This window comes from Nomascus leucogenys, chromosome 10 (assembly GCF_006542625.1).
Source record: "Nomascus leucogenys isolate Asia chromosome 10, Asia_NLE_v1, whole genome shotgun sequence".
Lineage (NCBI taxonomy): Eukaryota > Metazoa > Chordata > Mammalia > Primates > Hylobatidae > Nomascus > Nomascus leucogenys.
In genome coordinates, this window is record NC_044390.1 from 43,955,503 (window position 1) to 43,969,940 (window position 14,438).

Genomic DNA, 14,438 nt, shown 5'->3' on the forward strand with positions numbered 1-14,438 from the left:
TCTACTAAAAATACAAAAAATTAGCTGGCGTGGTGGCGGGTGCCTGTAGTCCCAGCTACTCGGGAGGCTGAGGCAGGAGAATCGCGTGAACCTGGGAGGTGGAGCTTGCAGTGAGCCGAGATGGAGCCACTGCACTCCAGCCTGGGGGACAGAGCGAGACTCCATCTCAAAAAAAAAAAAAAAAAAAAAAAAGGAACCAAATTGGAATGGACATACGAGAAGTAAAACAGACAAGGGACCTGAACACAAGTATATGGAAAAACATTCAGTCTCAGTAACAAATGCAAATTTAGACAGTGGGTTTTAAGTTGTTTTGGCAAGTTTTAGAAAATTATTACCACGTATTTATAGCTTGGAGAAATGATTTTGTGCAGTATGTATGTAGACACAAAATGTTCACACCATTTGACTCAAGAATTTACTGTATGGGCCGGACACAGTGGCTCAGGCCTGTAATCCCAGCACTTTTTGAGGCTGAGGTGGGCGGATCACTTGAGGTCAGGAGTTCAAGGCCAGCCTGGCCAATGTGGTGAAACCCCGTGTCTACTAAAAATACAAAAATTAGCCAGGCATGGTGGCAGGCACCTGTAGTCCCAGCTACTCGGGAAGCTGAGGCAGGAGAATCACTTGAACCTGGGAAGTGGAGGTGGCAGTGCACTGAGATTGCACCACCACACTCCAGCCTGGGTGGCAGAGCGAGACTCCATCTCAAATAAAAAAGATAAAGAAAAAAAGAATTTACTGTGTGGTGGTTTGTTTTATGTGAGTAACCTTAAATACAGTAGAGGTTATCTGCACACAGATGTTTATTACAGGGTTATCTACAACAATGGAAAGTGAAGGAAAAAAAACCCACCTAAGCAGGAAAAATGGCTGGTTAAGCTGGTATATCTAGTGGATTCCTACCTTTTAAAATGTCGACTATAAAAACTTATTAATAGGCTGGGGACAGTGGATGATACCTGTAATCCCAACACTTTGGGAGGTTGAGGTGGGTGGATCACTTCAGCTCTGGAGTTTGAGACCAGCCTGGGCAACATGGTGAAACCCCTTTTCTACTAAAAATACAAATAAACAAACAAACAAAAAATTAGCTGGGTATGGTGGAGTGCATCTGTAGTCCCAGCTACTCGGGAGGCTGAGGTAGGAGGATCACTTGAGCTGGGGAGGTGGATGCTGCAGTGAGCGAAGATTGCACCTCTGCATTCCAGCCTGTGTGGCAGAATGAGACCCTGCCTCAATTTAAAAAATAAAAATACTTATTAATAGCAGGCTGGGGCCAGGCACGGTGGCTCAGGCCTGTAATCCCAGCACTTTGGGAGGCCAAGGTGGGCTGATAGTTTGAGGTCAGGAGTTCGAGACCATGCTGGCCAACATGGTGAAACCCCATCTCTACTAAAAATAGAAAAATTAGCCAGGCGTGGTGGCGAGTGCCTGTAATCCCAGCTACTCAGGAGGCTGAAGCAGGAGAATCACTTGAACCTGGGAGGCAGAGGTTGCAGTATACCAAGATTGCGCTATTATACTCCATCCTGGGTGACAGAGTGAGACTCTGTCTCAAGATAATAACAATAATAATAACAACAGGCTGGGCTCAGTGGCTCATGCCTGTAATCCTAGCACTTTAGGAGGCTGAGGCAGGCGGATCCCTTGAGCCAAGGAGTTCGAGACCAGCCTGGACAACATGGTGAAACCCCGTCTCTACAAAAAATACAAAAATTAGCTGGGCATGGTTAGTCCCAGCTATTGGGATGCTGAGATTGGAGGATCACCTGAGCCCAGAGAGATTGAGGCTACAGTGAACCATGATTGCACTGCTTCACTCCAGCCTGGGAGACAGAGTGAGACCCTATCTCAAAAACAAAAACAAAAAAAAACCCTTATTCATAACAAGGCAAACTGTATATGTATGCAGTAACTCTAAAAACAGAAACTAGAAGGATATGCTGGTGTACAAAGAGATGAGACGGTGGAAAATTTAATCTTTTGGCTTATGTGTACTTTGTAGTATCACACATTTATGGTAAGGACTTGGAGGCAGCGCATTTAATACATGATATTGGCCGGGTGTGGTGGCTTACACCTGTAATCCCAGCACTTTGGGAGGCCGAGGCGGGCGGATCATGAGGTCAGGAGATCGAGACCATCCTGGCTAACACGGTGAAACCCCATCTCTACTAAAAATACAAAAAAAAAAAAAAATTAGCCAGAGGTGGTGGCGGGCGCCTGTAGTCCCAGTTACTCGCGAGTCTGAGGCAGAATGGTGTGAACCCACGAGGCGGAGTTTGCAGTGAGCCGAGACTGCACCACTGCACTCCAGCCTGGGCGACAGAGCAAGACTCTGTCTCAAAAAAAAAAAAAAAAAAAAAAAAAAACATGATATTTATCAGTGTCAAGTGTTAAGTGACTTTTTGTTTGTTTTCCCCCTGAATGTTCTAATACAGACCCAATTGGCAGAGTGAGATGGGAAGAAGATCTTCTTTGCCATCCTTTGAAACACTGGACTATGGGGACGAAGAGGACACTGAAACTCAGCTGTCATCCAGCTGCAAGGAATTGGGGCATGTCAGTGCCCAGGAGGACAGAAGAGGCCACGGTGATGACCTGTACGCTGTGCCACACAGAAATCAGGTGTTTTCTATGTTCCCAGTTTTCTTCTTGACATTTATCCTGATATTAACTTTTGGTAAATTAGCGCATTGCTAAGGATTTCTTCTCTCTATTCTGCATTTGATAGCATTTGCTTTGGGGCTTATTTTTTAAAACGTGTCCAGCCTCATTTCTATCTGGTTAGGTTAAAACATAAACTTCTTTCCTTTATCTTGCAAAAACAAAGATGAACATCTTCATATTGTTAATGTGGACTTCCATTCACAGCTTAGCAATCTTGTTCTTTTCTTTGACCTTGGAAGCTAAATTTCCTATCACTTTTATGGTATCATTTTGCACACTGCAACCTTTCTTTAAATTCGTGCCTGACGGGGAAGATCGTCATGCGTCTCTCAATGGGAGCTGACGTGCTTTGAGTGCTTACTATGAGCGCTCCCGTTTCTAACTCCTGTGTGCATTTATCTTAGCTGACCCCCACTGACTCGTTGAGAAATTCCCTTCATTGCCCTGTCATACATCAGGGAACTGCACACAGAGAGATTCAAGGAAACATACTTCTCCACTGCCAGCTGCTTTGCGAATCCCGATTTTTAAACTGCTCCCAGGGTTTTGGAAACTAGATAATGACATTTTTTTAATGGCAAAATATAGCACCATATCCCTTTATCTTTTTCTTTCTTTCTTTCTTTCTTTTCTTTTTCCTTTTTTTTTCTTTTTTTTTTTTTGAGACAGAGTCTTGCTCTGTCCCTTAGGCTGGAGTGCAGTGGCACCATTATAGCTCACTGTAGCCTCAACCTCCTGGACTCAAGTGATCCTACCACTTCAGCCTCCCAAGTAGCTGGGACTACAGACACACACCACCATGCCTGGCTATTTTTTGTGCTTTTTGTAGAGACAGGGTTTCTCCATGTTGCCTAGGCTGGTCTCGAACTCCTGACCTCAAGTGATCCACCTGCCTCAGCCTTTCAAAGTACCTGCATTACAGGTGTGAGCCACTGTGCCCGGCCCCTTTTTCTTTTTTCGCCATTATTATAATGTGTTATTCATAGTGTCTGTACATATAGACCGGCAGCATTAAGCTACACCAGTATTGATTATATGTATATTAATTAACCTCTACTATATTAAAACACTTTTTTTTTTTAATTGAGATGGGGTCTCACTGTCCCCAGGCTGGAGTGCAGTGGCACGATCATAGCTCATTATAGCCACCTCCTCCTGGGCTCAAGTGATCCTCCCACCTCAGCCTCCCTAGTAGCTGGGGCTTTAGGCACGCGGCACCACAACTGGCTTTTTTTTTTTTTTTTTTTTTTCTATAGGGCCAGGGTCTTGTTATGTTAGCCAGACTGGTCTTGAACTCCTGGGCTTAAGCAATACTCTTGCTTTGGGCTCCCAAAGTGTTGGGATTACAGGCATAAGCCAATGCCCCAGCCTTAAAATACATTTTAAATGGTCTTCAGGAGCTTATTTTGAGGGATCCTTATGTGGCTGTTTCATGAACTCACCATCATTTTCCCACATATACAGACTTTCACACACAGAATTAGGTTTCTCATAGCAAGCAGCTCTGGAATAGGCAGACACTGCCCAGAGCCCCAAGGAGGGAGGTGCTCCTGTCGAGCTCTGCAGGGCTCAGAATCAGTCCCACTGCTCCTCACCCTCACACTTGCTGGCTGGTTATGGACCGATGTTATACATAGAGTCGTATCACTCCACTATTCTAGAGGGAAAGCTTGCTACAATATTTCCCTTGGAAGAAAGAGATACAGTGACCTACAGACACTCTTTCCTTGTTAGAAGGACAGATATTTTGTTTTTTAGGCAAGTCTGTTAGGGTGGCTTTAGGAACCATGTGTAGTAGGAAAATTTTTAAATTTTAACGTGAAAAGTAGAAAATAATAAATAATAAAATGTTACCATTAGGGTTGATGTTGCCTTGTCCCCTAACCCCACTCCCTCCTTGGAAACTCATCTTTTCTTGGATTTGGAGTGCATCCTGGAAGTTTGTGTTTTTATTCTTTTACTACAAGTTTAAGTAAACAACTGTAGTAGTGTGCATGTGTGTGTGTATATATATATATATATAATTTTTTTTGTTGTTTATTTCTTTTGAGACAGAGTCTTGCTCTGTCGCCCAGGCTGGAATGTAGTGGTGCAATCTTGGTTCACTGCAACCTCCGCCTCCTGGGTTCAAGTGATTCTCCTGCCTCAGCCTCCCAAGTAGCTGGGACTACAGGTGCCCGCCACCATGCCCAGCAAATTTTTGTATTTTTAGTAGAGATTAGGTTTCATCATGTTGGCCAGGATGGTCTCGAACTCCTGACCTCAGGTGATCCTCCCAAAGTGTTGGGATTACTGGCATGAGCCATTGCGCCCAGCCAAGCCTTTTAAAGTATGTTTATATAAAGTATCACAAATTCTTTATGAAGGTATGTTTTTAGTAGACTTATTTATTGATACATAAAATATGCACAAGAAGTGGATAAATCATAAGTGTACATTTCGATAAATTTTCAAAAAGTAGCCACCACTCAGATTTAAAAAAAAAGTTACTTGTACCCTAGAAATCCCCCTTCTTCTTAGTCACTACTTCCCACAGAGTTAACCATTGCCAAGATTAGCTTTAATCTTTAAAAATAACCTGAGATTAGCTTTGCCTATTCTGAAAATTCACATGCATTTAATTGGACAATATGCATTATTTGGAGTTTGGGAGTCCTCAGTTATTGTGTATAGCAGGGGCGGGTTCGTTCTCATTGCTGTATATTTTACTGTACAACCGTGCCACTCAGTTATTCATTTTACTGATGACAGAGACTTGATTGGTTCCAGTTTGGGACTCTTAGGAAAAGTACTGCTGTGAACATTTGGGGATGTGTCCCTTGATGTACATATTTGTGTATTTCTGGTGGGTATATACTGAGGAATGGTATGTATATGGTCATAGGGCATATGTACCATCAGCTTTAGTACCAGTAGATAACTGCCAAACAGTTGTCCATATTGAGCATCTTCTTAATGCTTTTTTTGTGGGGGGGAAGGGGGCAGAGTTTCACTCTTACTGCCCAGGCTGGAGTGCAATGGCACAATCTCTGCTAACTGCAACCTCTGCCTCTTGGGTTCAAGCAATTCTCATGCCTCAGCCTCCTGAGTAGCTGGGATTACAGGCATGTGCCACCACACCCGGCTAATTTTGTATTTTTAGTAGAGACAAGGTTTCTCCATGTTGGTCAGGCTGGTCTTGAACTCCCGACCCCAGGTGATCCGCCCGCCTTGGCCTCCCAAAGTGCTGGGATTATAGATGTTAGCCACCGCACCTGGCCCCTAATACTTTTTAAGTCATCTTATCCATTTCACATTTCCTTGAGAATAGTGAGTCACTTAATATTTTGACAGGTTGAACAAGGAAGTTTGTTCCTGGGAGATAAAAAAGCTTGAGGTCGGCTGTGCGCAGTGGCTCACACCTATAATCCCACCACTTTGGGAGGTGGAGGTGGGAGGATCATTTGAGGACAGGAGTTCAAGACTGGCCTGGACACCATAGTGAGATCCTATCTGTATTAAAAAAAAAAAAGTACAGGGTCATTTACTTTTTCTTTCTTCAAATGATGAGTATCTTGGGAGACCTGTTTGCTTCTCTTGAGCCAGGTCATCTTGGAACCATGTCCACAGAGACAGGTGGACATAGCAGCTTTAGCTCTTACCCCAAAATGCCCCTTCTCATGGGCGTCTTGCTAGTCCCTGCACCACCTCCTTGTCAGCCCCAGGGATAGCCCTTCCATTGCCTGCAGTGCAGCCTGGCTAAGCCAAACTGATCACAAAAGCAAGATTTTACTGAAGAATCAGGAGAGCCAAAGGGCAGCCCACCCAGACAGCGCCAGTCACAGTTTACCACGTAACACCTGGTTCAGGCCGAGTGCGGTGGCTCATGCCTGTAATCCCAGCCCTTTGGGAGGCCGAGGCAGGAGGATCACTTGAGGCCAGAAGTTCAAGACCAGCCTGGACAACATACTGAGACCCCATCTCTACAAAAAATTTAAAAATTAGCTGGGCATGGTGGCATACGCTTGTAGTCCTAGCTACTGGGAGGCTGAGGTGGAGGATTGCTTGAGCCCGGGAGGTAAAGCCTGCTGCAAGCCATGATTGTGCCACTGCACTCCAGCCTGGGTGAGAGAGTGAGATCATGTCTTTAAAAAAGAAAGAAAAAAAAGACCTGCTTCACTGTTCTTTCTCTTCCTCTTAGGCAGCCTCTGTCCCTACCCTCAGGCTCCTGCCAATGGGAATGTCTCCTCCTCATCAGCGTCAGGTCCCATTCCTGGCCCATGGGCCTCTCTAAGGGACACCTCTGTGTCCCTGCCGTGTTGGGATGAAACAAAATTTCAGTAGCTCCTATATAGCTAACATGAATCGTTACCTATATAGGAGTTACTCTCAGTCTGTAGAGGGGAGTCCCTCAGTAAATGAAATTTACAGTGGACTTACATAATTGGTGAACATAGCAGGCTTCACTGAGAGTCCTCCCAGGGGAGGTCAGCACTACTTATCCCACAAATAAATGATTAACACAGGCTGGGTACAGTGGCTGTCATCTGTAATCCCTGCACTTTGGGAGGCTGAGGCAGGAGGATCGCATGGGCCCAGGAGTTTGAGACGAACCTGGGCAACATAAGGAGACCTTGTCTCTACAAAAAATTTTTAAAAATTAATTTTTTAAAATTAATTTAAAAGGCATGGCTGTGGTGGTGCATACCTGTGGTCCCAGCTACTCTGGAGGCTGTAGTGGGAGGATCGCTTGCACGTGGGAAGTCAAGGCTGCAGTGAGCTGTGATCACACCACTGTGCTCCAGCTTGGGTGACAGAGGAGAGACCCTGTCTCAAAAAAAAGGGATGGGGGGAAATTAGTAACATGGTGTCAATACCAGAGTGGAATGGCATTGGGTGGTCCCTGGCAGGGATGAGGAAGGGAAGCTGCCCTGGCAACATGGCTGGGATTTGGAGCTCTCAGTGGCCTTAGCATAACTTTAATGGTGTTGCCTTTGCCCCCTAAGCTTTTCCTGAGGGCCTGGAAGTGTCATCCAGCCCCACCTGATATACCCCTTTTGTGTGTCACTGAGGAAAGCAGCTGAAGTGCCCATGGAGGGAGCTCCCAGTGGGGAAGGTTTGAAAGATGTTGGAATTTGTTAGGAGGATATGCTGTATATAAAGGTTACCTTTCTCATTTTTTTGCTCCTTTGTCTTTTATAACAAAAAGGTGCCATTGTTACCAAAGGTGGACAGTGAAAACAATGAAAATATTTCTGATCAAGATGGGTTTCCAGGCTCCCCTCCTACACCACAGCGGACACAACAAAAAGGTAGAAAAAAAAAGTCACAATTTTTATAAAATATAAGAACATTTTTTCATCATGAATATTGCTTATTTTTAGGAAAACATACCCATTGCCCCTTCATGCTGTAGCTCTGTGATTTTAACTAGGAATATAATTGAAATTTATTTTTTATTGAAAATGAGGGTCCAGGTGTGGTGGCTCACGCCTGTAATCCTAGCACTTTGGAAGGCCAAGGCTGGAGGATCCCTTGAGCTCAAGAATTTGAAAGCAGCCTGGGCAACACAGGGAGACATCGTCTCTACAAAAAGTAAAAATAAAAACATTAGCCAGGCAAGGTGGTGCACACCTACAGTCCCAGCTACTCGGAAGGGCGAGGTGGGAGGATCACTTGAGCTTGGAAGGTCAGGGCTGCAGTGAGTCATGATTGCACCATTGCACTCCAGCCTGGGTGACAGAATGAGAACCTGTCTCAAGAAAATAAGGCTGGGTGTGGTGGCTCACTCCTGTAATCTCAGTACTTTGGGAGGCCAAGGTGGGCAGATCTCTTGAGCTTAGGAGTTTGAGACCAGCTTGGGCAACATAGACTCTCTCTACAAAAAATGGACATCCCATCTCTACCAGAATACAGAAAAGTAGCCAGGCATGGTGGCATGTGCCTGTGGTCCTAGCTACTCCGGAGGCTGAGGTGGGAGGATCGCTTGAGCCCTGGAGGCAGAGGCTGCAGTGAGCTGAGATCGCGCCATTGTACCCCAGCCTGAGTGACAGAGTGAAACCACATCTCAAAAAAAAAAAAAAAAAAAAAAAAAGGAAAAGTTATTCCACAGTCAATTGCTTCTGGATATTAGGTTGTTTTTAAAGTACAAGGTGCTGTTTTTTTTGGTATGTTAGCTAGGCTGGTCTTGAACTGCTGGGTTTAAGCAATAAAGGTAGGGATAGGATAGGGTCTCCCTAGTCCCAATGCTTGGGGAAAGACCTGGCCCACAGTGGCCCACTAGGAAAGATCTGTTGGGTGAATGAGTACGTGGACATATATATCTATTTGATTATCACAATGAGAGAATTCAGCATGTTATAGCAAAGGTAGGGAAAAATTTTCAGTTTCCTAAGAGGTGGCTCACATTTGAGAAGTGACAAGGAGAGCCAGGCATCAAGTGGACAACCAATAACTGCTTTATCAGCAGCCCCAGAGTTGCTTGGGCTCAGGGAAACATTTCTGTAAATCATTTCTCAGGGAACACAGAACGCCAGCCTTATAATCCTGGGGCCAGAAAACACCTGTTGGTCAGTTGGCATATTTTTTAAATATTAGATTTATGTAAAAGGTGCATCTCTTTTTAAATTACAAAAGTAATACTGTCTCACTGTAAAAAAAATACATAAATATATAAAGGGCATTAGTCTGTTTTCACGCTGCTGATAAAGACATACCCAAGACTGGGTAACTTATCAAGAAAAAGAGGTTTAATGGACTCATAGTTCCACGTGGCTGGGGAGGCCTCACAATCATGGCAGAAGGTGAAAGGCACATCTTACATGGCAGCAGACAAGAGAGAATGAGAACCAAGAGAAAGGGGTTTCCCCTTATAAAACCATCAGATTTCATGAGACTTATTCACTACCACGAGAACAGTATGGGGAAACCGCCCCAGGATTCAATTATCTCCCATTGGGCCTCTCCGACAATATGAGGGAATTATGGGAGCTACAATTCAAGATGAGATGTGAGTGGGGACACAGCCAGACCATATCATAAAGCTAAACACACTTACTTCTGCTCCCACAGATAAGATTTTTAACAATTTAGAGAGTATATGTATATAAAGTGCACACTGTTTTGTTACCTTTCATCTCACAACACATGCCAAATGTTTTCTTATGTCCCCCAAATTTGGTTCTCTCCTGCCTTGTGTAACATCTGCATTGTGTGGCCTGATGTAGCATATATCAGTCAAAGTCCAATCAGGAGTCAGAACACACACAATGACTTGAAGAGGGAAATTTACTATAAAAAACGATTAATTATAACAGGTTTGGGAGCTGCGCATGGTGGCTCACACCTGTAGTCCCAGCTATGCAGGAGGCTGAGATGGGAGGATCACTTGAGCCCAGGAAGGAGGTCAAGGCTGCAGTGAGATGTGATAGTGCCGCTGCACTCCAGCCTAGGTGACAGAGTGAGACCCTGTCTCTAAAAATAATAATAATAATAACAAGATTGCCTACTAAGGAGTAAAGAGAATACTCAAGAATTCAGGAGTAGCAGCTCAAGGGAGCAGCCACTGCCCCTAGGGCTGATGCTTCAAGAGGAAGCAGCTCTGGAGGAGCTTCAGCCAGAACCAAGATCCACACCTTCCTGGAGAGGATGTAGCTGTGACCTGCTGGGTGGCCAAGAAGTTTGCTGAGGGGCTGCCCTAATGAAACTCACTGGGATAGGGGGCCAGGAGAAGCCACCATGGGGAGGTACTGCATGTTGCTGGCCACCCAAAAAATTAAAAAGAAAGAAAGGATCTGCGCATGAAATCCCACTTGTAATCCCAGCTACTTGGGAGGCCAAGGCGGGAAGATTAGTTGAGCCTGGGAGTTCGAATCCAGCTTGGGTAATATAGTGAGACCCTTGTACTCTAAAACCAGAAATTAAAAAAAGAAATTAATGCATGGAAGGAAGAGCCAGAGGAAGCTGGAATCAGAAAGCAAAGCCCCGGCTCCTCCAGCGCCTCTCTAGCGCCCCCTACAGAGGAAGCCTTCCATGGTGCCAACTGGCTGGGTGGAAATGCTGCAGTAACATGAGCTGGCCATGAAGGTGGATTTGGAGATGACAGGCAGTGGCCACCCACATACTTGGGAACGTGCACTTGGCACACAGGTGGTGGTTGGGAGGGATTGCAGCTCCTGCAGTGATGCCTGGTTTGTGGTGGGCATTAAAAGCCCCTGCATACTTCTGAAAAACTCCAAACCCCAAACTGTAATTTAGTGGCTCAGGGCTGGGCCCAGAGGTCTGTACTTTTTTTTTTTTTTTAAAACATAGTTTTGCTCTTGTTGCCCAGGCTGGAGTGCAGTGGCGCGATCTCGGCTCACTGCAACCTCCGCCTCCGGGGTTCAAGCCATTCTCCTGCCTCAGCCTCCTGAGTAGCTGGGATTACAGGCATGCACCACCACACCTGGCTAATTTTGTATTTTTAGTAGAGATGAGCTTTCTCTGTGTTGGTCAGACTGGTCTCGAAGGGTCTGTACTTTGCACAAATACACAGAGGAGTCTGTTGTGGGTGATCCTTGGACAACACGTGAGGAACCCTGGCTTTTGGTGGTTTGGTCCTTGACTCTGTCGTTTCCAGGCGTGGCTAAGTTACTTACCTCATCTTCTCATCAATCTGAGAGTGTCTGTCTCATAAATGAAGTGACAATGTAAAGTGCAGTGGCTTCCGTCAGCGCTAGTGATGATTAGTGTCTAAAGCCTGAAGCTTTCATCACCTGGTGCATCCCTCTGCACTCTAGCGAGACCCCTGCCAAGAAGACCAAACACACTTTGGGCAAGGCCCTTGTACCCTTGGTCAGAGCTGCCAGATTCATGCTTGTGGACGCTGTTCCCCTTTCCTAGATTCTTTGCAGACCCTTCTTTGATCCCACAGTCCCCTCTTGCTAGTACTTCCTCCTTCTCCTCCTTAACAGCCCGCTTTGTCAAGTGATACACTTCTCCAGGCCTTCTCCCTCTCCATGTCTCCTCATACCTCTCCAGCTTGGCTTCCCTCCCTATCGCACCACTGGACCAGAGACCTTCATGTAGTTAAGTGCACCGGGTGGTTTTCTGGCTTCATCTGATGATGTCTCAGGAGCATACCACGTGGTTAACATACCTTCTCCCTGGGCTCAGGACATCTTATTTCCTCCTGCTTTCCTGGGTGTCCACCCGTCATCTCCTCAGTCTAGGCCCTTTGCTCTTCGAAGTACTCACAGCCTGCTCCCCAGTTTGCTATCATTCGTTGTGTGCTGCGCCCAGGTTTCCTCTCCCAGCTTCTATGCCATGTAACCATTTGACTTCATTCATTCATCCTCTCAGAACAGTCTTTTTTTTTTTTTTTTTTTTTTTTTTTTTTTTTACAGGGTGTCACTCTGTTGCCCAGGCTGGAGTACAGTGGTGTGATCACGGCTCACTGCAACCTCAACCTGGGTTCAGTTGATCCTCCCACCTCAGCCCCTGAATAGCTGGGACTACAGGTGTGCATCATCATGCCTGGCTAATTTTTGTATTTTGTTAGACACAGGGTTTCACTATGTTGCCCAGGCTGGTCTTGAACTCCTGGGCTCAAACATTCGACCTGCCTTGGCCTCCCAACGTGCTGGGATTACAGGCATGAGACACCTCATCTGGCCCAGAGCCATCTTTTCAAATCACGAAGCTGGTAGTGTCCTCTTGCATGTCCATGGACCCCCACATGCGTCCCCTCATACCCCCACATACCCCAGACCCTTTTGAACTGGATCTCTTCCATGGTTTCCCACCACCTGCATGGCCTGCCAGCCCCTGCTGACTGCTTTCCAGCTACTCTGCTGTTCTTTTATTTCCTCAACTCTGTGGTATTCCTTCCTGCCACTGGACCTGTGTACATGCTACTCTCCCTCCCCACTACCTAATGTCTCTTATATGTAGGCATGTGAAACGTGGTGAGTTGTGGGGTTTGACTTTTTTTTTTGAGACAGGATCTTGCTCTGCCACCCAGGCTGGAATACAGTGGTGTGATCATAGCTCACTGCAGCCTCTACCTCCTGGGCTTAAACCATCCTCCCACCTTGGCCTCCTGCAGTGTTGGGATTACAGGCGTGAGCCACTACATCCTTATATGCTCAAATATATCTGAAAAGAACCATACCCAATTGATAACCATGGTTACCTCTGGAGAGGGGAAGGTTTCGAGGGATTATGGTCATGGGTGAATTTTGATTTATCTGTGTCATTAGAATTTTTGACAGCAAGAATGTGTTCATGTCATATGAATTTTCTTTCTATAAAGATTGGAATAGGGCCAGGCACAGTGGCTCAGGCCTATGATCCCAGGACTTTAGGAGGCTAAAGCAGGAGGATTGCTTGAGCCCAGGAATTTGAGACCAGCCTGGGCAACATAGGGAGACCCTGTTTCTACAAAAATTTAAAAAATTAGCCGGCATAATGGCACACACCTGTAGTCCCAGCTACTCTGGAGGCTGAGGCAGGAAGATCACTTGAGTCCGGCAACTGGAGGCTGAGGCAGGAAGATTGTTTGAGCCCAGCAGCTGGAGGCTGAGGCAGGAAGATCACTTGAGCCGGGCAGGTTGAGGCTGAGGCAGGAAGATCATTTGAACCTGGCAGCTGGAGGCTGAGGCAGGAAGATCACTTGAGCCCGGCAGGTTGAGGCTGAGGCAGGAAGATCATTTGAACCTGGCAGCTGGAGGCTGAGGCAGGAAGATCACTTGAGCCCGGCAGCTGGAGGCTGAGGCAGGAAGATCGCTTGAGCCCGGCAGGTTGAGGCTGCAGTGCAGTTTCCACCACTGCACTCCAGCCTGGGTGACAGAGTGAGACCCTGTCTCAAAAAAAAAAAAGACTGGGATAGTACCCAGCATGACACCTTGTATGCAGCAGGAGTACGCCCAGTATTGAAGCCTTTTGCTGTTATTGTATGTCTATCCCCCTCACCCATATAGGTAATAGAAATGAGGAGGGTGAGGACTCTGGAAATCATTTTGAGAAATGATAAATAAGAACACAGGACACAAAGTAGATTCACAGAACCAAGTGAACTGCGTGTACATTAAATGTACATTAAATACCAACATGAATTTGGGATGCTGTAAATTGTAAGTTTAATCTTTATCAGACTCTTTTTCTGAAAAGTTGATGACTAAGATAAAATAGCATGATTTCCTTTGGGAAAATTGAATTGCCCTTTAAAAACTTTTTATTGTGATCATTTTTAATGTGTACAAAAGTAGAGAGACTAGTAAAATGAACTCCCACCTATCCACCTATGCATCTCCCCACTTCTATAGCTGTCAACAATTTGCTTATTTTTTTGAGGCAGGGTCGCTCTCTGTTGTCCAGGCTGGAGTGCGGTGGCGTGATCTCAGCTCACTGCAACCTCTGCCTCCCAGGCTTGAGTGATTCTTCTGTCTCAGCCTCCCGAGTAGCTGGGACTGCAGGTGTGTTCCACCATACCCGGCTAATTTGGTATTTTTTGTAGAGATGAGGTTTTGCTCTGTTGCCCAGGCTGATCTCAAACTCCTGGGCTCAACCGATCTACCTGCCTTGGCCTCCCAAAGTGCTGGGGTTACAGGCATGTGCCAGTGTGCCCGACCAGCTGTCAACCTTTTGCCATTCTATTTCATGTAACTCCCTGCTCCCCCAATTTTATTTTGTGAAGAATTTAAGGGGGACATAGAAGACTCCATTAAATATGAAAGCAGTCAGATCTGAGGTAGCATTGTGTGATACCAAATCAAGACTATTGTAAAGATGTTATTAAAAATACATTT

At 45.7% G+C, this 14,438-nt stretch overlaps 1 protein-coding gene across 2 annotated transcripts in view; it reads left to right on the forward strand.

The window, feature by feature from the left end:
• Nucleotides 1-14,438, forward strand: part of CEP89 (centrosomal protein 89) — a 94,066-nt gene that overhangs the window by 16,242 nt on the left and 63,386 nt on the right. For both annotated transcript variants that reach the window (XM_030820246.1, XM_030820247.1), the window contains exons 4-5: nucleotides 2,445-2,631; nucleotides 7,862-7,964. In XM_030820246.1, coding sequence (XP_030676106.1) covers nucleotides 2,445-2,631; nucleotides 7,862-7,964 — 290 coding nt within the window. The remainder of the gene's footprint in view (nucleotides 1-2,444; nucleotides 2,632-7,861; nucleotides 7,965-14,438) is intronic.